Source organism: Pagrus major, chromosome 22 (assembly GCF_040436345.1).
Source record: "Pagrus major chromosome 22, Pma_NU_1.0".
Taxonomy (NCBI): Eukaryota; Metazoa; Chordata; class Actinopteri; order Spariformes; family Sparidae; genus Pagrus; species Pagrus major.
Window position 1 is genome coordinate 8,874,660 of NC_133236.1, and position 27,600 is coordinate 8,902,259.

At 38.5% G+C, this 27,600-nt stretch overlaps 1 protein-coding gene across 1 annotated transcript in view; it reads left to right on the plus strand.

The window, feature by feature from the left end:
* Window positions 1-27,600, plus strand: part of xrn2 (5'-3' exoribonuclease 2) — a 43,309-nt gene that overhangs the window by 9,212 nt on the left and 6,497 nt on the right. Inside the window, exons 17-28 of the mRNA XM_073492875.1 lie at window positions 334-428; window positions 3,697-3,832; window positions 8,618-8,725; window positions 9,445-9,534; window positions 9,626-9,698; window positions 10,216-10,299; window positions 11,079-11,176; window positions 13,191-13,270; window positions 13,428-13,484; window positions 15,585-15,653; window positions 17,503-17,631; window positions 19,891-20,006. Of these exons, the coding sequence (XP_073348976.1) occupies window positions 334-428; window positions 3,697-3,832; window positions 8,618-8,725; window positions 9,445-9,534; window positions 9,626-9,698; window positions 10,216-10,299; window positions 11,079-11,176; window positions 13,191-13,270; window positions 13,428-13,484; window positions 15,585-15,653; window positions 17,503-17,631; window positions 19,891-20,006 (1,135 nt within the window). The remainder of the gene's footprint in view (window positions 1-333; window positions 429-3,696; window positions 3,833-8,617; window positions 8,726-9,444; window positions 9,535-9,625; window positions 9,699-10,215; window positions 10,300-11,078; window positions 11,177-13,190; window positions 13,271-13,427; window positions 13,485-15,584; window positions 15,654-17,502; window positions 17,632-19,890; window positions 20,007-27,600) is intronic.

A 27,600-nucleotide genomic window follows, 5' to 3' on the forward strand; every position in this document is an offset into this window, starting at 1 on the left:
GTCTCTAGAGAATATAATGCGATCTTAATTAGTTAGGTAAACGACAACAAATAAAAAATGATTAGGGTTGAAAATAAAACGGTCAACTAATATTTTAAGTCACTTTTTGAGCAAAAATGTGTAACACCTTAATTCCATCTTCTCAGATGTGATCATTTTGTGCTTTTCTTTGTCTTATGTGTTGCTGATCGATCACATGGTAATGTTAAGTTGTCTTTAGCTTCCATTGAATACACTGAAAGAAAATTAAAATGTATAAGTTTATGTTGAATGTCTTCTGATATTTCTTTCTGTCTTATTTTTTCCCACTGTTTTTTTTGTCGCCCTGGACAGTCGTCTGCAGGGACCAGTGACAGCGCAGACAACAGGGGGGTGAAGAGGAAAGCTGAGGACAGTGACAGCGAGCCGGAGCCTGAAGACAATGTCAGGTAAACCTGCATAAGCTGGGTGGGCTGGGTCTAAGCGCAGGGTGGGGTTAAGGCGGCAGTGTGAACACATTTTGTGTTTAGATTTACAGTGAATACTGTTGACTGTATAAAATAGTCGACAGAGCCACTGTGACATCACCTAGGGCCGGGCAATACATGATACTCGTTTTTGTAATATGAGACATCTGACATTTCTGAAACTGTTATATCATGATAAGAGGTGTTGTCTTTATCTGGTTTTAAAGTCTGCATTACTGTAAAGTGATGGAATTTTCTGAACCTACCAGACTACTACTTGTTTTGATACTTGCATTCACCCACTTGGTGATTACATCCACATTACTGATAATTGATCGTAAATCTCATTGTGCTAATGTTTTGTGAAAGTACCAATATAGTCACAATATTAATATCAAGACATTTGATCAAAAATATTGTAATTTGACGCTTAATCCTGACATTTATTAAGTGCTTTGAGGACATTTCAAATATAGAGATACATGTTGTTTGTCGCGATACAGCCTAAAAATGCAGTGATATTATTTTAAGGTCATACTGCCTAGTCCTAATGCCACCGAAAGGGATCTGAAGAGCCCAAGTAAAGCCCAATCTGGATCATACAGGTGGTCGCCATCTTGGCACTTCCTGACTTCGGCAAACTCAGCTATTCAAAAATGGGCAAAGAGGTTGATTTTGGGTGGAGCTGAGCAAGCTTTTGTACAAGACTTACAGTATATTGCAGTTGAGTTCAGCACTTCCTTGGCAATTTATGGCAGGCGAGAGTGAGGATAAATTCACTTTTCAATCTCAACAGTTTAAAAAACAAACTGTGCTGTCCTCGACTCCTGGTGTTGGTCCCTCCAGAGGCTCTTCCCTTAAAACTGGCCACGCCCCTAATTATGCATACCTTTATGCCTTAAAGGTGCACTATGTATTTTTGGGGAAGAAATTTTAATCGGAAGAGAAAAATCTTGATTGACTGTTTTTTGGGGGGGGGTTTATGCGTGAACAAACTATTTATTTACATGACTGAATAAACAGACTGACCTTTTAAAGAAGAACACAATTTCAGTCTGTTTTACATTGTTTATTCAGTTATGGAAAAGTATTATTACCTCATTAATATTGTAAATATTAAAATTCTGAGTTTGAATTTCTGCTCCAAAACTTCATAGTGCCCCTTTTAATATAATTTAAACAATAGTTATGTAACAATTCAAGCCTCGTACAGTTGTGATGAAGGGATTGGGTATAGAGACCATAATCGTTTCTTGTACCAGTCTGTAAACACGCTTTCTTTCTGTTGTAAAGTTGAAGTTTCAGGTGAATCATAGAGATTGCGGTATTACATGTCCTCTTTTTCCAAATTTCACATAATCTCATTGACTAGAGGATCTGCGCTAAGTGAACAAACCTAATAGAGTGATGTAGCCAACAAGATGGCTGTGCTGATTGGATGATTGGATCGAGGCTCTTCCTTGGATGATAATGTCTTTTGTGCTAGCCTACCGGACAGTCTGCATGTAGTTAATAAAATGGCTTTCAAATACTTCTTTACAGACAGCTTCAGTCAGTGAAGATGGTGTTAACAAACACAACTGGAGAGATGGACTCATTAATGCCACAGAGCTGCAGCACAAGCTGTTTAACCCTCTGCCGCCTCCCTAACACATACACACACACACTCATCCCTCTGCTGAACAGCTCCTACCTCCTTCTGCATGTCATTAATATGGAAAGCAGGAATATTCGAGTAAATTCCTCTGTGACGCACTCGTCAAAGCTGCTAAATCCATCGGGCTAAATTGGTATTCATGGAGGCTTTCCTCTTAGGACTCGGCGCTCCCTGTGGGCCGCTCCGAGAATCCACGGCACAGATGCTGGACAGACTTGATTATGTGTGCAGAATGGCATCGCTGCCCCAAATCTACCGAGAAGTCAAAGCCATTAAACTATTCCAGCAGCAGTGAGGAAGTTAATGCAGTTTTTTCAGCCTATAGATGAGCAGAGCAGCATCCTCAAAACAGCGATTTTAATACGCAAATGTATCGTTAAGGAACATTTACTCTACAAACATCTGACCCCATTATATACACTCATGTTCGACAGCAGAATTAATTTACATTTCAAGGTCACAAACAGTGTTGGTAATGAAAAAATATTTATTTTAAAGCCACAGCATCCAGACAGTCGATCCCCAAGAGAGTTGAGCAATATAATGACGGTAAATACTGCTGGGACGATTACCGAGCATTTTGGTATCAGAGAATGTTTGTGAACTTACAACTGAGGAAGCATTGGTTGAGGTTGTCGCCAGCTGTGTTTTCTGTCCAGTAGGGATCCTACGGTTAGGACCGTTTCCCCCAGTTAATAAACTTGTTATAACACTGGTGTTATGATTACAGCAGACATTTTACATGAAAAGATATCTGTTAATGCTGAATAAGTGTTTATTTTGATCATTAATGTACACCTTTAGATCTTCCTCTGTCTTTAAATAAAACTAATGCTGAGAAAGTTGGTTCATTCAGTTTTTAGTCATTAGGTCTCTCAACCATTACTCTTCAGCTGTAGCTGTACAAGCCAGTTGTAATGTCACCTGTTGTTTCCCTGCTTCGACTGTTGCAGTCCAACCTGGTCGGCGGGCTGCTCATGCTTCTCCTCCAGAGCCTCTCATTGCTGGCGGAGTGTCTCTGGGCTAGAGAGAGCGGACAGGGAGAGTGCCTGTCCGCTCGCTCTATCCCGGAGACACAGCTGTGAACCAAAGGCATCGGTGTGTAAAAGGGCAAAGTAAAGGTGGCAATTTGCTCACCAATGCCAGTGCACATGTATAAATGTGTAGGTTATGGCGAAGGCTCTGCGTAGAGCCTACGTGCGACCATAAATCATGTAACACCATGTAACACCAACTACTTTTGTAAGACGACTGTGTTTTTCTAAGTGTAAGATAATTGCTGCTGGGTCTCGAAGCTGTAGGCATTAAAGGTCCTATTTGTAAAAAAAGATGATTTTTGAGTCTTATTCCCAACCCATTAAATACTGATACTGTGTGATTGTAGGTCAGGTCAGCCACCATCCTAAAGTATCAGTATTTGACACCAACAGTGTGCGCTTAGCTTTAATGACTTGCCAAGTTTTTTTTATTATGCCAGTACTGTGTATATTTTTGAGGGAAAGTGCTTCCATGTTATGAATAGTTTTGATCACTTAAGGTTAACCGTGTGTCTGTGTGTGTGTGTGTGTGTGTGTGTGTGTGTGTGTGTTGCAGGTTGTGGGAGGAGGGCTGGAAGCAGAGATACTACAAGACCAAGTTTGATGTGGATGTGTCAGATGAGGATTTCAGGCGGAAGGTGGTTAAGTCGTACGTGGAGGGTCTCTGCTGGGTGCTGCGCTACTATTACCAGGTAACACTGAAATCACTCTGTCATGTCTATTACATTTACTGTAAAATAGTGTTGTGACATGAACTTGGACAGAGTTTTATCCCAAATTTGTCTATTCTGCTGAGAAACGACATGTTTTCAGCCAAGTGGGGCCTAAAAGATGATGGTTTGACAAGTTATCCAAACACCACTGAATATGAATGTTGCATATTTTAATTGGCTTCCTTTGAACAATTCTAATGATTTTTATGACCCGTCACTAGCTTCACAATCAGACCATGTCTGCACAAGAATAGTTCAGCTGTATTTAGCCTTCCCTAACAAACCAAGCACCACACATTTGGTGAAGTTTCTCACTCCTTTTCCTGAGTTACAGATTCAAATGCTGTGAAGGTCCCAAAATAATTATGGGAAGATTAAGAGTCTTAAACTTTAAAAGCTAGGGGGTTCTCCCCTCCAGCATTAGTGTCTCAAAATATCAACAGATTCTTTTTTTCTGGAAGCTAACTCTATTTACTCTAATACTCTAATTATATTTTTACAAGGGCAAGACCTAATGATTTGGATATTCATTCAATGGTTAGGTATTTTTCAATGTATGGATTCAGATATTCACATTTTTGCTTTGTTTTCGTTTTTTTTGCAAAATTTAGGCAATCAATAAAGGCGAACTACAGCAAAAGCTGTTATTTAACCTTGTTTAACCAAACCGCTCTGGATTACAAACATGCGAAAACCTCACCAAACCTTTCGGAAAATGTATTTTTATTCAATGAACGATAACAACAGAAACATCAATACAGCAGAATCCTTAAAAAATGAATGCCTTTAGTTAAACAAAGACATGCGTTGCAAAGCTATGCAGTCCATTTTGATTGAGAACAGATAAATGTCTGGCTAAGGCCTTTTGGAGTCATCCTCTGCATTCCGTCCTCTCCTTCTTCATCTGAAGCTTCCAATATTCACTGTTGATTATTACTGAAGCTCAAAAAAGGGTATTCGGGACAGCCCTACTTTTTACACAGAGACTGCCCAGTATTGCCCAGCGAAGACCCTTCTTTACGCCTGCTGTGTTTTCTGACACTGTACATAACAATGGCAGCATAATGCCGCCCTAGTATCTGATTTTGTATAGCATGCCAGCATTGCAAGATGCGTGACATAACATCACAAATCACCTTAGTATAACAAACTGATGTAAGAAGAAAAAGACTTTAAGCTGTAATGAAAAGATGACACATTTATGTGTTACCGTATTTCAGTTGATAGTGTAATTAGAAAAATAGAACTAACCCAGCTGCAGTGAAAAAAATACACTTTTGTCTCTTATTTTTAACCAAATACAGTTTTGACCTCAGATCAGACTTGATTCAGTCTGAATAAAAGACTTCTCTGGCGACCAGAGATTTTAACAGAGCGACAGGTTTTCTGTTGAAAGTCAAGAACTCCTTACTGTGGAGTGTCTCAACAAACAAACCTCCAAGCAGCCGTCTCTGATTTCTGCACTTATTGTTTGCAGTGTGATTATGCACTAAATCATTTTATTGTTGTAAAATATTGATCTTTATCTTGAAATGAAATAATCAGCTGTGGGCCCTCTTCAGAAGAGCTGGGGCGTCTCGGGCTGAGCCGGGGGGATTTGTCCGGGCTGATTGTGACGAGTGTATATTCACTCTCTGTGGTGACTCCACATGCTCGCCAATCCAAAGCCCGTCTCAGGGGGCTGTTCTGGATGAATTCATTAACGGGCCCTCGGCGGACGGGGACGTGTCTTCGCTCTGCTGCCACACATTCACGGTTCTGTCCGCCGTCGCAGAGTTATGATCAAGCACACCTCGCCAAATGATCAGGGAAGGAAGCGCTCAGTTTATACAAAACGCAAAAGATTCACACTTTGTTCGGTATCACAGTTTTTCAGATCCTTTGCGTTTTTTGGTTTGTCACCCCGATGGAAACATTTTCCATGCTGACAGTCTATTTGGGATGGTTCACCCCTAAGTTTTTTTTGTTTCATTTATTTTTTTCTTCCAAAAATCGACATTAAATGGCCCACCTTTGTCTTGAATTCATTCATTTTCATCAATTTGGACCCAAATTAGGACAGTTTTCAACAAATGCATTTGTTTTCTGATTAATCTCAATTTTAATTTAAATGATCCAATATATCCGATATTGAATCCTAAATCCAAAAATCAACCTTTGTGTCTCTGAATATATGTATGTGTGGGCTGTGGTTCTTCGTTACAGTTTGATTTGATTTTCTTGGTTCAATACTTTATTACAGTGAAATGTGTTTGAAAGTTGATTATTACAGTAGGTCAACCTATTTAAAACCATTACTGTCTAATACAAAACCCATGAAATAAACCTTTTATTGTTGTAAAGTTTGTTTTTTGTTGATGTTTAGGGCTGCAATTAACAATTATTTTCATTATTGACTCAGCCGATTGACCATCATAGAAGACAAGGAAAAGCAGCAAATTTTACTTAAACGATCTTAATTATCAAAATAGTAGACAAGTGTCCTTTTTAAGTTATTAATTTTTTGCAGCTCTGTGTTTATGATATTGGAGTAGATTTACTTTATGCTCATTTTGGAGTCTCCCCTCATTGATTTAAATGTGGTGTACAAAACATTAGAAACACCTGGGCTGGATTTCTTTCATGACTTTTGTATCAGACTGAATCGTTTTCAGCTCCTTGTACCTAATACTAAGGTTGTAACTAACTTTTTCATTTGCGGTCAAAGCAATTTCATGAACAAAAGAAACAGTGTGAATATTAAAGAATTGAAACTATTTGAAACAAGTTGAATCAGAACTTCTTGGATCAAAGCTGAATAGAATCAAGAGATCAGTGCCAAACCAGAGCAAGTCTTCTCTCTTCTTCTTAAATGACAATGTAGATGCTATTTAATTATAATAAATTATGTAGTTAAGGGCATTTGTTTTTTCATTTATCAAGATTAAAGTCCGTAAGACATTTTTTTTATGATTTAACAAATGTCCACAAAATTGTACTGACTTACAGACAGATGTAATGAGTTGTATTCAAATTTAACTTTAATTTAGCAGTAAAAACTAACCAATCAGTAAGAACACATTTTAAATCAAATTTAATGTTTTTATATCATTGAAAGTGACTGATGCTGAAATTATTTGTTAATTTCACGAAGGACTAAAAATCACCAGCTATGTATGTAATAGTCCATTGTTAGAAAATATAACAAACAATTGCTTTTTCTAGTTTCTCACAAGAATTTTCTGGGTTTTTTTTCCTTTTTTTTATATCGTCGTAATTGGCATAAAGAGTTGAATATCTTTGGAGTTCTGACATTTGTTTAGCCATTACCCTCCTATTCTATGACAGTCAGATTAATTGATTATAAAATCCTAGTTAGTTGCAGGCATACATTTGGCAACAGAAGTGTATTAAAACACAATATGATTATAAAGGTAAGATTACACTGAAAGACGGGAGATTACATGAACTGGCAGCTTTTTTCCCTCCTGTTATGAAACAGTAAATGTATTTTCTGTCGTAGTGGTCTTTGACCTGCCGGCTGCAGTCACAAATGAATTTCTCCTCGAGACAAAACATTCGGTCATATTAACATAAATGATTTGTGCGATTATTTGAATGTGGAGATTGGCGCCTCTTCTACCTTTTATTATGGTAAAGTCCCATATTATCATTTGAATGACCATCTTTAATAATAGAGTGGTGAGGTTCACTGAGATGTGAGGATTGGTGGATTTATCAGAGGGCCTTGTTTTCTCAGAGGTGGATTGTGGGAAGTGAAGGTCGTTCTTTGGACTGAGGCGTGTTTGTTCAGGAAGGATAAGTCGTCCAAATACTGGATCCTGCAGGATTAGACAGGTTTTTTTTGTATTTCTCTTCTTCTATGCTCCTGCATAAACATTCAAAAACACAGAGCTGAGGAAGGGAATTATTTGTGAGATGTAAGAGCCTCTCAGCAGGTGTTGGGGAATATTTTGTCCCCAGATGCTCCAGGGTTCACGGTACAGTCTGTCTTTACAAGGACTGGATTGGTTTATGCTTCATTGTAGTTAAAGCAACAAAAATCTGCCCCCAGTCACCATCGACACAGAAGTTTAAAACAACAACAGACGGAAATGTAATTTTGGAGTTGGATCTGCCTAGCAGGCAGTTTAGACTGTTTCACATATACAGAATTCAGGCCTGTGAAGGTTTTTAAATGTCAGCTCAGCCACATTAGTCTGATCAGATTGGATCTTAATCTTTATGCTGCAATGGAACTTCAGTGGAAAAAGGGCAAAGAAAAGCTTCTTTCTTTCCATTTCGTCTTTAAGTGTTGTTTTTTTTTTTCTGATCCTGTTCACATGTTAGTCAGGAGATAAATGAAAATGAAAATGTAATGAGCAGATGATATAATCGAACAGAAAATTATGGTGTATGCCTTAATGAAGACTGAGTTGAAACACGTAGGCGCTAAGCCCTTTTATTAAAGGCTTTTTATTTTTTGCAAAGTGGGAGTTCTTGGTGTTTCTTCTGTTTGTCTGACCACTCTATTTTTTGGTTTCAAAAAATTAATCAGCACATTGATAATTGATCAGTAATCACTTATAAGGTCTACAACTGCCAAACATTCGCTGCTTCTGGCTTCTTAAATGTGTGGATTTGATATTTTTTCTGTTTCATATCATTATTGATTAAATATTTTTGTATTTTTGATAAAACAAATGATTTGGAGACTTCTTTTCAGGCGCTTGAGAATTTTAATTGACTTTTAAAGTCAGTGATTGTTTCTGTGATGATTTGCAGGGCTGTGCCTCCTGGAAGTGGTACTTCCCGTTCCACTACGCCCCGTTCGCCTCCGACTTCAAAGACATCAAAGAGATGTTCACAGAGTTCGAGATGGGGACCAAACCGGTAAGAATAACCTTCTCCTCTTCTTTTGTCATTTCCGGTCTACTGTTGCATCTCCTCTCCACGATCACAAGCGCAAGCATGTTGAATGTGTTGCTCCAGTCAAATGCCCGTAAACTTGAGGTCATTTTGCCAACCGCACCAAGTAGAGGTGTCATTACAGAAATCCACTAAAACACCACATCAGTTTCAGAATTTTTACAATAAAAGAGATAAACAGGTGAAGATGTAGAGCATTTTTCTTGTTGATACGGACTATTCAAGATGAAGTTTTTGATAACAAACTAATTATCTGCTGGACCTCATGATCTCGTAAGCCTTTTAATTTTAAGTTGTATGTAATGAAGATGAAATGAGCAATGAAGTTAAATAAGAATGAAAACATTGTCGCATCACAACAAAGGTTAGCTGTTGTCTAAAATGGAATATGAATTAATAAATATTGGTGAATTGAAGCCCCACTACCTACCCTAAATTTGAGGAATCTGCATTACAATGGAATTAATTAAAAACTGGCAAGCTCACTCAATTTTGGATTGAATTTCTTTCAAAGGCTGACAATGGGAAAGGAACCAATCACCTTTATTTAGCCAGATTATTCTTTTAAAAACGTGCATATACTTGCTTTTTTTTGGTGTAAAAAAAGGTATAAGATCCTACTGAGTAAGTTAACTACCAGTCCATAGTATGTAATCTTACTTGTGTGTGGTTGTTGTGTGTAGTTCAAGCCACTGGAGCAGCTGATGGGAGTTTTTCCTGCTGCCAGCGGCAACTTTCTGCCCGAGACGTGGCGAAGCCTCATGAGCAGTCCGGTAAGAGTTGAGAATGAGGGGCAAAGAGATCAGGAGATTGACTCATCTTTTTAGGGATCTCTTCATCTTATTTTAAATACTTCCTTCACAGGATTCTGCCATCATCGACTTCTACCCCGATGACTTTGCCATTGATCTCAACGGCAAGAAATACGCCTGGCAGGGTGAGTCACTTTCCCCAGTCAGTTAGCCAACAGAGGATGGAGATGTTTTTGACAGTGTTGTTCCAGCAGTTTTATATCATATCACAAATACACCCTTGGAGTTTTCAGTAAGTAATTCTCTCACAGGCTTGTTTTTTGGTGCTAGACTAGTCTTACCAAGTATTCCTCTCTGGACCTAACTTTGCTTTCCAAAGTTAGGGAATACAGTAAAGTCTTTTGGAGTCAAGGGGAAACCTTATTTACGGCTGTATTGTTGCCATCTTTACAGACGAACAAAAGTAAAAAATACTTTTTTTGTTTCGAATCCAATGAACAACATTAGATTTTCTGCATCAACTTTCCTCATGACCTTATGTAAATTTATGTACTTGTGTTGTGTAGGAAACAAACATTACCGGAGGTTAAATTCCAAATCAAACTCTCAATGTTTTGGTTTTTTTAAGTGAACGTAAACTACATGACGTATAAAGTCATTTTGACTTCAGTTAATCTGTATATGTGTTTTTTTGTTTTGAAGGAGTGGCCTTGCTGCCTTTTGTGGATGAACGTCGGCTTAGGGCGGCGCTTGCTGATGTCTACCCCGACCTCACACCTGAGGAAGGTGAGAAAATCCCCACAATATAAAACTCTGGGTTTCTTTTGTAATTAACTTCTGCAACAAAAGTTGTTGGTTTGCTGAGCTGATTGCTCAGACATGGCTCTTATATTTGTGACTGTCACTTAAAGAGTTGGTATTATTCAGATAAGATTTAATTTACAATATATAAATGAGAAGTTGTTGTCTTTATATAGTAGATGAGTCTTTAAAGAATCAGAACATATCTGTACACTTGTGACTCATAACTAGAAGAAAAAAAGCTACATCTCAAATTCTTCTATTGTTATTATCATTATTATTATGGTCAAATACTGTAACAACACTTGTTTTGTTTTTTTACAGATCATAAAGGAAAAGATCTTTCTTTGTTTTTTGTAAAGTTTGTACATTTTTAATGGGGCAAACTCAAGACTGCTAATGACGGCCATTAAAAAGACTTTGATTGTACCAGCTGCTGTGTTCAAGAAAACAATTCTCTTATCTGGAAACTACAATTTGTTTAACATAAGACATTTTTTTCTGTCTTTTTTTCGATGTAATCATCATTCGAATGTCACACAGCTTAATGTTGGTGCCTCATTCTTTCTTCTCTCCTCCTGACGTTAATAGTCTGTTGTGTGGCTGTTTGTTTGTCAGTCTTTTCCTTTTCATCAGCCCTCTCATCTCCTCATCTCTCTTCTCTTCCCCACTACCATCCAGTCCATAAAGTCAGAGCTCCAGTCTCTCACTCACTTGCTGGTTTTCCCCCTCTGACCACAGCTGCTGTCTGTTTTCTGTTGCAGAGAAAAGAAACAGCCTGGGGAGCGATGTAGTGTTTATTGGGAAGTCTCACCCACTCTTCGACTTCATCCACGAACTCTACCGTGCAGAATCTCTCGAGGTAACAAGACCCAAAACTCAAGTCACACGAGATCCAGACTGGTAGCTAAATAGTTAGTACTAATTAGTTAATGTGTGTTTAAAATAAAACAAAAATTCTCACTGCTTAAAGTTTTTTAGCTGTCTGTGGTTGGCAAACAACCAGTGCACTTTTAGACTAGAAGCAACCAAGGGATTGATGGGAAATGCGACAATAAAGCAATTAGTTTCTCAGTTGCGCTGTTTCATTGCTTATTTAAAGTTATGTTAAATATGTCTGCTGAGGTCTAATGCATCATTCAGCTGACACCCTCCAATCTGCACACAGTCAGCTGCTCTGTCAGTTTAACACGTGCCTGTAATGATAGTCTTTTTCTGTGGATCAAACTTTCACATCCAGTAAAATGTCTGCATTTCTTGCTGCATCATTCTACTGCAGATGTTTGTGTAGCTGTGCAGGTGTTGTCTGAGTTGGATTTAGTCTTGTTGATTATGCATTTGTTAACCAAAGCAATTGTTTAGACCCATATTTTATTTGCTGGGTAAATACTTTTGAATGAGCAAGTCTGAACAGTGTGAAGCAATGCATGTAAAACTGCTGACATTAAGAAGGAATGATCAGGTTTGGACACACTCGCACTCAAATACTGGTGATGTGCCTCTTTTCGAGTCTTACTAGTAGTAGAGCTGAACATTTAAATTTCGTCCTGATGGTGGTTACTAGAAATTAGCTCATGACAAGATGAGTTCAGGAGTCTCACAACCTCAGGAAAGAAACTGCTATGTATACTGGTGGTATGGCAGCAGATAGTTCTGTATCTCTTGCCAGAAAGCAGCAGGGTGAAGAGACTGCACACAGTCCTGAGGATACTAAAAGACAACACCTACTCCACCCAGACACCTCACCAATAAAACTGATGCTCTGTAGATTGGAACCAGTGGAGTTCGGACTTAACGCAAGATTATAGATATCTTCTTTGCAAAGCTGACATGTTGTACAAAAATGAAGGAGTTCATCCTCTGGGGAATCTTAATTTGAATTTCATGGCAACATACAGTATTTTTCCTTGATGCTACCAGGACATAAATGCCTTGAAGTAATTCTGATACAAATTATTTTTTAAGATTAAATGAATTGTCATCATACAACACAAGATTTTACAACAAAACTCCAGAAAACACAAAATACAGAACATAACTATATAGAAATAACTGATAATAATAAGATTCTAATGTATCTCTTGCCAGATGGAAGCAGTCTTTTAGTATGCTTTGGGCTCTGTGCAGACATCTCACTTCACTGATGTCACTGATGCTCTGTAGATGGTACCAGTGATATTCTGGGCGGTTTTAATCACCTGCTGTAGAGCTTTCATGTCTTGGGCCGTGCATGAACCATGCCAGTTTGTGATGTTTCCAGTCAGGATGCTTTCTATTGCTCCTCTGTAAAAGTTGACCAGAATTTGAGGAGTAGACTTTACAGCTTACTTTTTCTTGAGGAGATCAAACGGAGCACAAAATGTGTTTAGCTCATCTGGCAACCTGAGCTCACACATGATGGGGACGCTCCTGCCTCTTTCGCCTGTGACGTTTTGGATCTCCTGCCACATAACGTTAGTGTTAGTGTTGAGGTCTCTGCCGAGGTCTGTTTTGCTTCCTTGATACTGACTGTAGTGTGAAGCTCATCAGGAAATCTGAACTCACAGATGATGTTAGTGCTCCTGTTTTTTTAGCCTGTGATATTTAGGATCTCCTTCCACATATCTTTAGTGTTATTGGTTTTGAGGTCTCTCTAGTCTCTGCTTTGCCACCTTGATACCAGCTTTCAGTCTTGTTCTTGTGGTCTACCTTCATCTGATCCAAAAAGGGCCTCTTATTTTATTTTTGTTTATTTTTTTTCTCTCAATCATCTAATATGGAGAGAGGATAAATAATGTAGAGCATTTTAACAAATAGGACTGGATAGTCTTCTGCTGAGCAAATGCTGTTGCTCTGTGGCAGCTGCTTGATACAGACTCTACTTTTATCTCCTTCAGGGCACTGAGATCCCTGCAGAGCTCTGCCATGGAATCCAAGGTACATTAAATCTTGATGACGACCCTATTCTACCAGATAAGTAAGGAACACCTGCTTTTTTCAAACTTTTGTGCACTTGGTCCCATGTTATGTTTTTAACAAACACTCGATCCTACTGAAGGGAGAGCTGGTCCAGTGTGACGACTCTGACCTGCTTATTCACTCACTGTTTTTTTTTTTTTACATTTATCCTTCAGGGCAGTGATGTCACCCATCCCAATGCTGCGTGACATTTCACAGAACAATTCGATCGGGTAAGAACCATCCATCATCAACATTTACTGTCTGAAAACAGAATAAATACTAAGAGTAGAACATTTTGACATATAAACACAAATTGATAAGATTTTTCAAAGGTTCGGTGGTCATGGTGGTTTGTTGCAGTGATACTGAAGCAGCTCAACAGTATGGCTCCTCTTTATTTATACATACTGTTTACTAAAAGTCCTGCTGCTTTTCTTTCAAACGCTTGTACTTGAACTCTGGCTCTGCATATCCTTGTCTGACTGGAATAAAGAAACTGATGTCAGTTATGAGAGGAGGTGGACACAATAAAAGAAACAACTGTAAATTTAACACATTCGAGCACAGAAGTCATGCAGCAAATCCTTTCTTTGTGAAGCTTTTAATTAGGGTTGCAACAAGTCATGATCGCTTCATCTATTCATCCATTATTTGGTAAGTGTTTAATCGTTGAATGTCTGCAAAGAGCTTCTTTGACACCTTTTCTTTGTTTTTCTGACCAGCCGTTTGAAACCCGCTATTCAGATTTCAAATGTATATAAAAATTAGAGAAAAGCAGCAAATCCTCTTAATTTGAATAGCCTGAACCAGACGATGTTTGCCATTTTTGTTTGAGAAATAACTGAAATTATAATCAAAATGGTTGGCAATAAGTTTCCCACCATCAGCTAATCTTAATATTAATTCATTATTTGACTACGTAAAGGGACAATTCACGCTGAAATCTAAAATGCATATTTTTCGCCTTACCTGTAGTGCTATTTATCAATCTACATTGTTTTGGTGTGAGTTCCTTCTCTCCAATATAATGGAACTTGATGGCACTCGGCTTGTGGTGCTAAAAACGCCCAAAAAACCTTTTTAAAAGAAAACTCAAAAGCAATTTTTCTTTCCAGAAATCACGACCCAGTTACTCAAGTTAATCCTCAGCCCTTGTTGTGAGCAGTTTCATGTAGGAACTATTTTCTTTCCACCGAACTACACCCGCCAGTTGTATCACCGTTCTGAAGGAAGCATGCATCTACTCACGGACGAGAGGATTGCTAACTAAGCTTGCTCACATTACAACACAGTCAAGGAGGCTGCCATAATGTTGACATCCTTCACCATCACCACAACTTCGTCTGCACAGTGATACATTTGGCAGGTGTAGTTTGGTAAAAATAAAATGGTTCCTCCATGAAACTACTCACAATAAGGTCTGTGGATTATCTTGAATAACTGGGTCATGACTTCTGGAAAGAGAGGTCGAGTTTTCAAAATGTTTTTTTTTTTCTATTGGCGCTTTGAGCACTAGAAGCCGAGTGCCATCTAGTTCCATTAAAAGACATCTCTATGGCCGATATCTCTAAAACAACCAAGATAGAGACTTGGCACTAAAGGTTGGAGGAAAAATATTTATTTTTTAATTTCGGGGTGAACTGTCCCTTTTTAAAATGACCTGTTCTGCTGTCGTTTTTTATCCATCTCCGTTGCCCTTTCTCTGCTGTTATATTGAATTTTATTACATGGTCGTATGTTCCTGTTATTTTGTCCACCTGCAGTTTCACACTTTTATCAAAAAAGATTTTGATTAAGATTGTGCTTCAAAGCTTTAACACAAAGAGAAGAAAGAAATAAACATAACAAACCTTCATATGGAGTTTAAAATGATAGTGACAGACTCACATCTGACAGGTAACATACATAGTATTGTGTACATGAACACATACATATACTTTATGCAAACAAACAATCTTAGACGTTTCTTTTCAGTATATTTTGTTTATCAGTGATTCACACATCAATACATGTGCACCACAGCTTATTTACAGACACATTGCAGCATTGAGTCGTGTGTATCTCTACACCCACTTGTCATTAGAATAATACGAGTGTGCAGCCATTCTCTGAGGCTGAAAAGACATTCAGGAACATGTGGCAAATGACAGGGTGAAGTAGACAAGGCAGGTTGAGAAGGAAAATGATAACACTTCATCACAGAGATCCTGAGTTTGTCATGTTTCATGTCGAGGATTATTCTGAGTCGAAGGGGACATTTTCCTTTTTAAAAATGTGAGCTAATGGAACCATTTTTGTCCTATTGAAAATGATTTTCTTCTGCTTTCCAGAGTAAAGTTCAAGGATCCGTACTATGCAGATGGCTTTGTGTTCAAGGCGGTCCTCCTATCTGGAGCCAAGTGAGGGTTTTTCTTTGTTAAACTGTATTTATCTTAGAAATGTTTGGCCAAACATTCGAGCCTCATCCTTTTCAGGTGTGGATAACAGTGTTTTTCATTTTGCACTTCTCATTAAAGGCTGCTGATGTTCTATATTTCTGTTATTTCCAACTATCCTACTCCGTTTGTGGCTCACAGCTCAAAGCCCATTGATTCTTATTGAAGACAGAAATCTTAAGTAACTCTTGTAACTCTTTAATAACTTTAAAAACTCACTGTAGTTATTTATCAAACAACAGGAGGAAATAGTGCTTTTGTCTGGGACTATTTTCAGCAACAGATTAAATCACATCTGGTGCTCTAGTGAGTATTTGTGGCAGCAGGACAGCATGTGTCAAAATAAGACGATGTATTTTTACACACAGTACTTGTCAGTAGATACATTCATTGTTGGTTTGGGACTATCACCAGACTTACCCTTTCAAACAAAGTCACAACAATCACAAAACTTTACTGGCAGCTTATAACGCTCATGAGACAAAACTGCAGACTGACATTTGAAGGGCCAAAATCAAACCCCTATTGTATTGTCGAGATGTAAAATGGTCCAAGGTTCCCAAATTTCCTGCATAAAGTGACCACCATTCTCAGATTATGAAACAAAGATTATGCCACACATTTAAAGGCATTTTACCTCCCAAAAAATCATTAGTTACTTTTTATCTTTTTTTAAATTCAATTTACATTTCTTTCCTCTAGAACCATCTGCCGGGCCAAATTAAAACTTATTGTGGTCCGGCTGTGGCCCGTAACTCCCACTTTGGGTCAGGCCTGGTCATAAAACTTATGACCAAAAGATAAAATGGCATTAATGATCCATGTCCAGGCTCTCAAGGTGGTTTGAAAAAATGTAAAAAGCCTTTATTTTTAAAGGGTGGACACATTAAAAATAAACTAACACGTGTCTGCTTTAGAGCCCACATTGGTAAGCCGATTTTATCGACCAGTATTGGCCTGACAATAAAATTCATTGTTTAACTGTAAATTATCCAGCCTCCATTACCTACATATCTTTTGTGTTTGTTTGATGAGGGATCATTGCAAATAAAAATTGTATTTCTTTTTATATTCTTTGTTTGTCAGTATATCAGTAGTATATAAGTATCGGTTCACACCTTCTTCAGGTTGTGATAACAAATTGTTGTCTATCAAAAGGGATGAGCCCACAGGGATGTCTTCAAAATGCTCATTTTGTTTGATCTTTCCCCAACGTACAGAGTCTTTAGTTTAAAATGATAGAATACACAAAAGTACAGCAACACCTGGTATGTATGGGGCAGTGATAAGGAAAGAATTGTTTTCTAAACCTAACCAAGTAGTTTTGGAACTTATTAAACTAACCAAACTGCAACCCAGAATAATAAGCTACTAAGTGTAAAAATGAGAAGTCAGGTTATGGATTCACATGGACTATGATCTCAGGGATGAAAGTCCTGTGTTTGACCCATTTAAGGCTAATTTATGCTCAACGCTAGATGTGCAGTCTTCTGTCCGTACTCTGCGTTCATTTCGTCCGTATTTCGGCACATCTTCTGAAAGCTTAAAGATAGAGAATATGGGAATTAAATGGTAGTTGGATGGTGGTGAATGAAAAGTGGAGGTCCATGCAAGACTGATTTGACTCAGAGCAGCGCCATCTAGTGGTTGTATTTCTTATCAGTGCCGACGTGAAGGGCGCATAGACGTATGTGGGCAGTGATGACGATTATATTGTTTGAAATGGACACACTTTCGTACATAATGGGAGCGTAAATGAGCCTTCATTTAAAATCTTCCTTAGTGCATCTTTGACTGTTTGTTGTTTTTTCAGGCTTCCCGATAAGGTTCTGAAACCAGAGGATTACGAGAGGGGGAACAGGGGTCCATGGAGACCCCAGCTGGGCTTCAACCCAAACAGGCAGCAGGCTCACCTGGACCAGTCGGGCTTCCGGGCTCTGGGGTAAGTTTCTCTGCTACCTTTCAAATCTGTATAGCTACAGGGTGTGATGAAGCTCTTCTGCTATGAAATTATACATTTTATAAACATGACTAACTTTTTCTCTGTCCGACGGATAAATGAAATTAAAGTAGGAAGCGAGACAAAATGAAAATTACACAAAAACGTATTTTTCTACCAGTCAGGTACTGAAAACACAATAGATTTGCACAATTCAAATGCAGACAGATGGATATTTGAATTGATATTTTTGTGTCACAGAAAACATATTCACAAAAGGTTACTCCTTTGTCATCCACATTTGAAATGAGACCCATGTTATAAGTCTAATGAAATCCACCCTAATAAACACAGTAGTTTGAAAAATCCTGTCACACAGTTCATGTTTGTATGCAGCTTAATAACCAGAAAGAAACATCTAAATCTGATCACACAGCTGCTTCTAAACCATCATTCATGGTATGATGATATAATTTATAGTGAGGAGTGTTAAACAATGACTGCTGATTCTGCAGTGACTCAGTATTCAGATTTGGGAGAGGAGTACAGTATTTTAAAATAGAAAATGTGTTTAAATGTTTGTGTCCCCCCTAACGGTCCCCATTAACCAGCCATCCTTGATTATGATCTAAGCTCTCTCCTCCACACATTGATATTATCATTAAGGAAATGTGAATAATTGAACATCTGGCTCGGTCTGACTGTCGCGTGTTTGAGAATTAATTATGCACGGATTTGAAGAAACACAATGTATTCCAATTTTTTTTTTTCTTTTTCCTCCTAAACTGAGTCGTTAATTCAGTAATTCAGGCGGTAATGTGCCTCGATGGGGCCAAACAGGCAGGTGCTCAGAGGATTGGAGCAGGAAAAAGATCTTTTTTGTTGCTTTGATTTCAAATCGTCTACTGTTCAGTGGAGACGAAGATTTGTGCTAAGTCCAGTCAGTGTTGTTCACCCCTGATATGATGGAGGTGATATGATTCCTTTCTGAAAAGAAAAAAAAAATGACATTAATGTTTTATACTTCATTATTTATTCATTTGTCATTAAGAGCTGCCATCAGTGGACGACTTGCTCGACCTGCTGAGTCACAGCCCTCTTATGTCAAGCTGTATTATCAACAGAAATGTGATCATGATTCGATCATCAATAACTTTGAAACCCTTTTAGTGTAAGTAGCTGAAGAAAAGTTACATCACTTGTAAGATCTGAACCACTGTATTAATTCCAGGCTCTCAGAATCTTTTTAAAGGTATAAAAATGTCCTAAATACAGTGCCATCACTATAGCGAATATCTGGCTTTAAATGTCAATCCATTGGCTCATATCAGTTTCTCAGGACTTTCTCACCATTTGGACTGAAAACCCAGAAGTTTAGGGCCTGACACACCAATGTCAGGCCCTCGTTGATAGGCTGTTGCTCTAGTTTTTTAGGTGTGTGCCGTACCCTTGGCACTATTCGGCCCTTGTTGGACTCTTTTCAGCTGACAGCTTTTTGTCAGACATACTTTTGATTGGAAGTGGCTATATTACTAAAAGCAGTGTAAAATTAAGCTTGCATATCTGTTGTCCTGAGTCCTCCAGTTTTCCTAGAATAGATGCGTTTTTTCCATATACAACATCCAGCCTGACTCTACTCGGTTTGACTCGGCATGGCAGGGATTTGCATTTCCAACCCAACTGGGCTACCTGCTTGAATTGTGTGCAGTCAATGACACGCTTGTCTCGATCCCCGCATAAACAGCTCCGCTAATTCAGTTATAAACACGTTTAATTTCCTATAATTTCTTTACAATAAAGAAAGTACGAGCTAGGTGTCAGCTATAGTTTTTTTGGTTGTGTTCAAGTGCAGCCTTTTGACCTTAGATGTCGCTATTTCTAGATGGTTTGGTGTGTCTGGGCTCTTCCAAAAAATGTCTCTTGAAATGCTCAAAATGACTCTGTTGGTGAACCAAGATCAACTTTTACTACACGGCGTTATCTGGCCGTGGGTTGCGGTGACAGTTCACATTCCTGGTAGATTTCTGTCTATCATGAACATATTTATATAGTTTACCTCAAAATTGTTGCTACAAAAGTTAAAATAGTTGCCATTGGATAACTTTCCTTGTTTGTTTGTTCTTTAATGGTCAATCTGGCCCTGGTGCTGCTAAGCCTAAAAGAAGCCTCAGAGGGTGAATGAAGACAGATTTATAGTCTTTTCTGTCACAGTGTGTTGTTCTGATTTACATTCTTACAGTCAAACTTGTTCTCTTCTTTCAGTCACAGTCAGAACAGAAACCGTGGCCGAGGACAGTACAGCAACGCCCCACCACCAGGCAACTACCAACAAGGAAACTACCGTCCTCAACACAGCGGAGGCCAACAGTCTTATCAACGTAAGACACACACACACACACACACACACACACACACACACACACACACACACATCCTGAAAGGTGTTAGTTAATCTACAATAGACGGATCATTTTATCATATATGGATATAATGAAGTAAATTAGCCATGTTGGTAAAGAAAGAGTCTTATCAGTTTACAACATTTAAACAATAGCCTTTGTTCAAAGTTTTGTAAAAAGTAAATAGACCTTGTCAAACTACTGCATGAATGAACATCATGAAGTGGGTGAGGATGGATTCACAGCCGTAGCCTTGTGTTGGACAATGCAGTTTGTTCTCTATTATTACACCCCGACTTATTGTACCACACTCCGCTTAAAGATCAGCTAATATTTTCTTTTGGAGCAAATTTTCTTCTCCTTCAAAACGTCATTCTACTCTTCATGAAAAGACGGGTCACTGTGAAGCAAGTGTTCATGAGTTATTCTGAGTGTTTTTGCTTGTGAAGAATGGTAATTTTTTTATAAAAGGTGGATTCTGATTTGTTGCTTTTACACTCCCTGTGGTCCTGGTCATCAAGTTCACAGGCTTTTGTTGCATAAACGGCTGATGCACATACAACAGAAAATAAAATGAAGAGAGATTGATGGATAAATGGTTGCTAAAATACAATAATACAAACTGTACTATTTAGGAAAGTTTTAGACTTTTTTTGAATGAGGCTTTTGGACATAGTTAAGCAAAAAAACAAGAAAAAAAAGAAATGACGTGGTTAGTGATACTTAACAAGCTAATTTAATATAAGCGTGTGAAGTAAATGAGCAAAAATAACAATTGGCAAACACTGGGGAAATATGTGTCGGTTACTGAAACTTTACTTTAGAGACAGGCCGAGACGATCCTAAGAGCTGCATCAGGGCAGATTTAAAGGATCATTTAAAATGAAGCCAATCAAAGTCTGATCTTTTGCGAACTCTACTCGTCCTTTTGGTGTTGTAGCGCAAAATAATGTACACGTATTCACTAAAGCCCAACTCTAATTAACATTAGCAAAGATTAGTGTGAAATCATTCGGTTTTAGCCGGAGCTGAGCATCTCTTTTGACTGTGATATGACAAACGTCGCTGGCAGCAGGTCATAGCAAAGTGACACATCTTCGGTAAGCATCTCGGCAGCCCTAGTTTTTGCTGTGTGTCACGCACCATTGGCACTAGTCGGCCCTTGTTGGTGCCTTTTGGTGGGTCGAATATGTAGAATTGGCGGCGGAGACTGTTGGTGAGAGAAATCAATCTGGTTGGCTGTCCAGCTAAGCCTATCAGTGCACAAGAATCCCATGATTTCACCGAATTTCAGAGTTTTCAAGGATTCTCCTTATTTTTCACCTGCGCCTCTTCACTAATTTGCAACTTTCTTTTCGACATATTCTCGATTAGAAGTGGCTTTACTAGCGACAATTGTGTGAACATTTTGCAAGCGCTGCTTTATCCCAACAATGGTGTGTATATCTGCAGCCAGCCAGTTGTGGGAGCAGTAACTGGCTGGTTCTCAGAGTAGCTGTAGCGGTTATTTCAATGTGTCATATTTAATCAACACTTCATCAAACCTTGATGGGGACATCCCTCCTCATGTTCATATCTCTTGTTTGAAACAAAGATCATGTGCAGATTCATGTCTCTATAACTCCCTCTAAACAAGTTTTATAAACTCTGAAGCAGGAAAACTACTGAATCAACCTGACATCAGCTCCTACAAACTACGCTACTAGTTTACGAGCACCGCAGCATCTCCACTCTCAGTATAGAGCGTTTTAAACAAACTGCATCATCTAAATGCCTAAAATGGAAATCCATTCGACAGGTACACCAACAGATACCATTATTCCACCGTTATTCCCCTGTTGGACACTTTGTATGCACAGCTGTTTAATACATAAATATTATTGGTCTATATTTATACGGCTCTTTGTTCACCACGTGAGGGATGGTTGAGCGGCTCGTCACACATGGAGGCAGAATCTCTCTCCCAGCTCCTAATCATGCTCTGCGCTCGTCCCGGCCTCGGCCCCGCGGTCCTTTGCCAGCTCTTCTCCAGTTTGACTTTGATGTGCCAATTTGCAAGTAGATGAATAATCTCATCTGCCCACTGATAGCGTGCGGGGGAGTTGCAGCTATTCTGGTGGCACTTGATGCAAATGGGGGGTTTCGGCTCCTCCGGATTGCGGCGGCACTTCTGCTGGCCTCTGCCGCTCGTTCTTAATGTTAAACTTGCCAATTAGCGGACCAGGACGTCCTTATTTTTAAATCTGACTCACTCTGTATTTTTTCCATCATCGTTTAAAGAAATTACTTTAATATAAATCTTTGTAAATGTTAATTGTGCCTTTTCTCCATCTGATTTTTATCATATCAGGTTTATTATCTATTAGGTATATGGTGCCTAAATGCCATTATTGAAGGAAGCAATGATATTATTTTAGAATTCTGCTCATTTTTGTCTAAACCTTTGACTTTTCTTTGAACTATGATGGTCACATGTTCAATTTTGGTCTAGAATAGAAGAAGAAGAATTTGTCTTTTTCAATACCACAATTTACTCAGGGATTTTTCTACTTTCTGTCGAACATTGAAGGTAAAAAGTTAACTTAACCTGGGCCAACGATAATATTGGCATCCCTAGGAATGTGATTATCCAGACAAGTATCCTTATCCTTCAGCAGGAGGCCAGAAGCTTGCTTTTGTCCGGCTAACACTTTCTCAGGGCCAATCCTCTGCTCGGCCAATAATCACTACAGGCTTTGCTCCTCCGGGCTTTTGTGGTTTTGGGGGGGTTGGTGGCTGATTAGCGTTGTGGGAGACCTGGTCCGGTAATGAGACTGTCGAGTGGCTGTGCTGGACACAGTGGCCCCCTCTGATAAAAGCATCCGGGAGGATCCCGTTTGATTGGGTGTGTGATGCGCTGTGAAGAGGGTTGAAACCAAAGTTAACTTCCCCCTTTGACGGCGCTGCTACCTCCTGCGGTGATGTGTCAACACGCTGCCTCTGAAACATGCTGCTGTGCTTTGTGCACTGCAGCCGTGCCAGCTGGAGTTTAATAACCAGCCGGGGAGTCTCTGCTGGTGGCTATTATTGTCTTGACACACAGTGACACCAAATTTTAACCAGGGCAGCAAAGTAACGGTTTCATCCAGCGGCCACAGTGGCTGATAAGCCTCCAGCCTCCCTAACCACTTGAGAATAACAACTGCACATAATAGCTGCTCAGGCTGGTAGACCAACTTCAATGACAAGGAGTCACAGAAAACATGTTGCCATGATAACAAATGTCCTCTCAAACCTCATATGTCTCATAAAACATCATATTTACTGTTGGGCTGCTTAAAGCAGAGTGTTCGGAGCAGTCCCGCAGATTTTTGTCATTTCTTCTCAAAAGAATTTCATTCACGGAAGCTTCAATTTTGCTTGTGTTTGAGTTTTATTCTCCCTCATTGATTTAAGCTCAACAGCTTTAAAGTGATGTATCAGACTTTGAAAGAAACCTCTTCAAATCTAATTTCTAACTGAAATATTATCAACATTGAAGTATGGCCAAGTGCAATATCCAAATCACAGAAGTTGTCAAACATTTTACTAAAAAAAGAAAAACCACAAACAGCATTATGATGAAGTACTGTAGTGCTGCAGAGACATCCTGAACTACTAATCTTGTTCTCCGGATGTCAGAAAACATTTTCGTTTGGTACAGACCCCAACAAATGTCACATTGTGATGTTGATAATTTTATATTTTGTGAAAATGAACATTGTGATGCAAAAATTATCATTCCCACTGATCGTGAATCATACCGCTATTATGATATCGAATTTTTTTATTTATTTTTTATACCATATCCTGCAGCCCAATAGACTAGAAGGTATTTGAAGACTTGACAATAGTTCAGTATTCTTGTTTAGCAGTGGACTCTATCAGTGCTCATATCATATTGTTTAATAACAAATTTATTGTATGAACAGTTTTCTTTGGATATAAAATGTACGAGTGGAACCCAGTTGAATATGTAGCACACCAAATTTTAAACTGTTTGTGACTTGAAGGGCTTCGTACCTCAATACTTTTTGAGTACCAAACAAAATGTAGTAAAAATTATTTCTGACCTTCTTAGTTGGTCAGTTCCTGATTTAAATCAACATTTGGCAATTTTTTAGACATTGTTTTTATTACGAAAAAGCAAGTACACCATTATCTGTATTTGTACTCGGAATAGGCGGGACTTAAATGTAAGGTGGGCGGGACTAATTGGAAGTGTACTTTTAATCCTGAAATTGATGCTAGTTGATCGGAAGTTGCTATATTTATTTTCAAGAAAGCTATTTACAGAAAAGCCTCAGAATTGGCCTTCAGATCAATGTTATTGATCACAAGAGTAAGAGAACTATCGTCAGAACTTAAATGAAGCCAACCAATGAGAATGTTCTTTAATCAGAAACGCAGTTCAACACACCTTTTACTTGGCTGAAACGTGTATCCTGTACAGATAATGTACTTTTTACAAGTATCATCCGAGTACTTGCTCAAATTAAACACTAATGCCTTTCAGAAGTGAGACCCGCCAAAATACATTGAATAGTTGCCAACTATTTCTAATAACTGTTTAATCGATTTGATGATCAACATTTTGTGACATTTTATAGACCAAACAAATACGCAATTAATCATTAGTTGCAGCCCTAAATGGAAGTTGGATATCATACAGTCAGTAACGTGCAGTAACAATGCAGAGTCCCTCTTTTGGGATATGTTGACATCAATGAAAATATTCTGATTTGAACTGTAGCATCCTCAGCTGTCGTTCATCTGAGTTGTGTGTTCTTATCTTGTTGAAGCAGCAGATGCCGTTTTGGGAGTGTCTTTGTCCAGCGGACAGAAAAGTTACTGTCCTGCTTCTGCTGTCAGACCTGAGCCGGCTGGAAGGGAGCTGAGTCAAATAGTCGCTGAACTAATTGAAAAGACTTGGAGAGAGACGTTTAGTTGTTTAGCGCAGTTGTAATCCCTGCATTAATACAGTGGACACAGCGTGTTTTAAGGATTTAAAGCGTAATCCTTTGTTGGCTTTTGTCCGGCGCAGACTGGAGGTCTATACACTTTCAGATCATTGTTAATTAAGGAGATTGACAGGTGTCCACTTGTAATTCTCTCTTTTGAGTCATCGCTGGCGACGAGGAAAAGAAGACCAGAGTGTTGTAGAGTTATAATTGGAGCCCAACTGGGTGGTCCACTTAAAGTTTGTTGGTGGAGGAGATAATCAAACATGAAAACTGAATGACAAAAACAAAATGATAATGTGCTGACAGCAGTCTGCCTGCTGGCTTGTAATTGTGTCTTTTTATTACTTTTTGCAGCAGCCAGCAGAGAGCTGGTGGAAGATTTCCTGCCTAACTTTCCTTTTTAAGATATCAACTCATGAACACATTATTTTAGGTTTTCCTTCCATTTAAATGACTTTCATGAGGTCTAAAACGCCTAAACGTCTCCTCTTAGTGCCCCAGAGTTTTATACTCAGTGGATTTGATACTGGGCCTTTTTATAAACATCCGTTGTTCCTGTTGGCGTAGGGTCATCACGACTCTCCAAATGTACTATTCGATTTGACTTCTGATTTTGAGGTCAAAATTCGATCTGATTTTCAATTTAAAATGAATATTTAGCACTGACAGCTCTGCCGTTACACATCTGGATTTGTCAAGATCAACATATCATTAAAAATGTAAATGACAGTTGTCAGGGCATAAAAACAAACTCTTTAAAAAAGACAACACTTTGACTTTATCCTGGGGCTTTTTGCAGGTTAGAGTTAGACAAGTTTAAATAGAGTTCAAAGATAAACTAAAATACCAGCCCTCAGTGATTCAATAATAAACAACAAAAGATAGAAATTCAGTTTGTTTCAAAGTTCAGTTTTGCAAACCTGCCCTGGGTGATCGCCTATACTGCCTTTTGAATTCAATCATTGAAATTCAAAGACTTTCATTGACTTTAAATTTAAAATCAAAATCGTGACACCTGCGACATGATTGAGGTTCCTTTCTGACCAAATACCTGTAAACCTGCTGTGACATTTTAAATGTCCTTTTTTTGTTTTGTTATATTCAATTTATAATTAATTTCTAATGTAAACTTACAGTAGGACACTAATGTAGTCTTTTAGGAAATGGGATCAATAAGTTTTCCCAAAACAAGTTGTGATGCTCCAGATGCTTGAGCTTTTATGTCGTAAGAAGTGAAATATTTTTGAAATGTGTTCTAGGAGCCCAAAAAAGTTAGATAAGATTTTTGAATGTCAGTACAAATAAAGGTTGACTTCAAACACGTAGAGTGTCTATTAGGACTGAGCCTTAAGAGAAAAACAAGACTAGTTTACAGTCGTGCTAACAAGCTGATGTTTACAAAGTGTAATGTTCATCATGTTAGATTAGCATGCTAACATTAACTTTTTAGCAATAAACAAGAAGTACAGCTTAGGCTGATGGGAATGTGAGCAGGTACACTCCTGATTATATCATGAGTGTGTCTGGGGATTGTAAGAGTCCCATGTTACTGTCGGGTCACTCGCATCACAAAGAAATGTTTAGCGGATTCAATTTTTGGTTCCCAAGTTGATAAAAAACCTGTAAATCTATTGAAGCTGCAAGTCAGGACACATTTAATTTTCTCATGTCAACACGTTCAGTGACAGTTTTCCCAAGACCTTTCTCCATTTCACATCACCTTCAGTTCTTCGTTTTAAAACTAAATTTCAAGCAACATTATTGGTGATAAATCTTTCGGATCATGTAAATACATAGTTGTTGATCTCTGGAAGCTTGGACGGTAGTTATGCTAAGCTCCCTGGTGCAAGTAAGATTATACCAGAAAAGAAGTGATTCGTATGACATGTTCAAAAGTTTACCTGACTTTGACACATAAAATCCTGAAGCTGCCTTAAGATGAAATCCTCAAACATATGTGAAGCAATGAGGAGACCGAAACAAACACCTTTTTTAATTACATCATCTTGTTGTGTCCTCTTCTTCTGCTCAGATTTAATGGCACCTACCTGGAAAATTAGCTTTACCAATTTTTAATCATAATGCACTAAACTCCTGATATTCTATTAAGCGAATGGAAAGAAAATGCTGATTAGTATTAGTACTTCCTTTTGTGAATATTTTTGGAAACAAGCGTATAGAAGATGAAGAAAACCAGCAAGTATTCATGTCAGAGAAGCTGTAACTAGATCGTTTTTGCAATATTTCCTTGAAAGTTCCCTGGTGATCGACTTATTGATTAATCGAAAAGTTTCAGTTCTAAAGAGTAATCAATAAAAAGAAAATTGAATTTGACTAGTGCGGGTGTTTTGATATCTTATAGCATCAATAGCTGAAAAGTTATTGTGTTTATAATTTTTCAATCACAGCCTGATGATCAATAAATATCCAACTGTTATATCTCCACTTGTATCAGCCTCGGTGAAGTTGTATCGGTCGAATCAGAATTTTTACACCGACAGGTTTGTAAATGTGAGTCTCCAGGTCCTTTTCATGGCACCCTTCACCCACCCTGAGCTGAACCACTCAGCAGGCCTGCCCCTATAAACAAA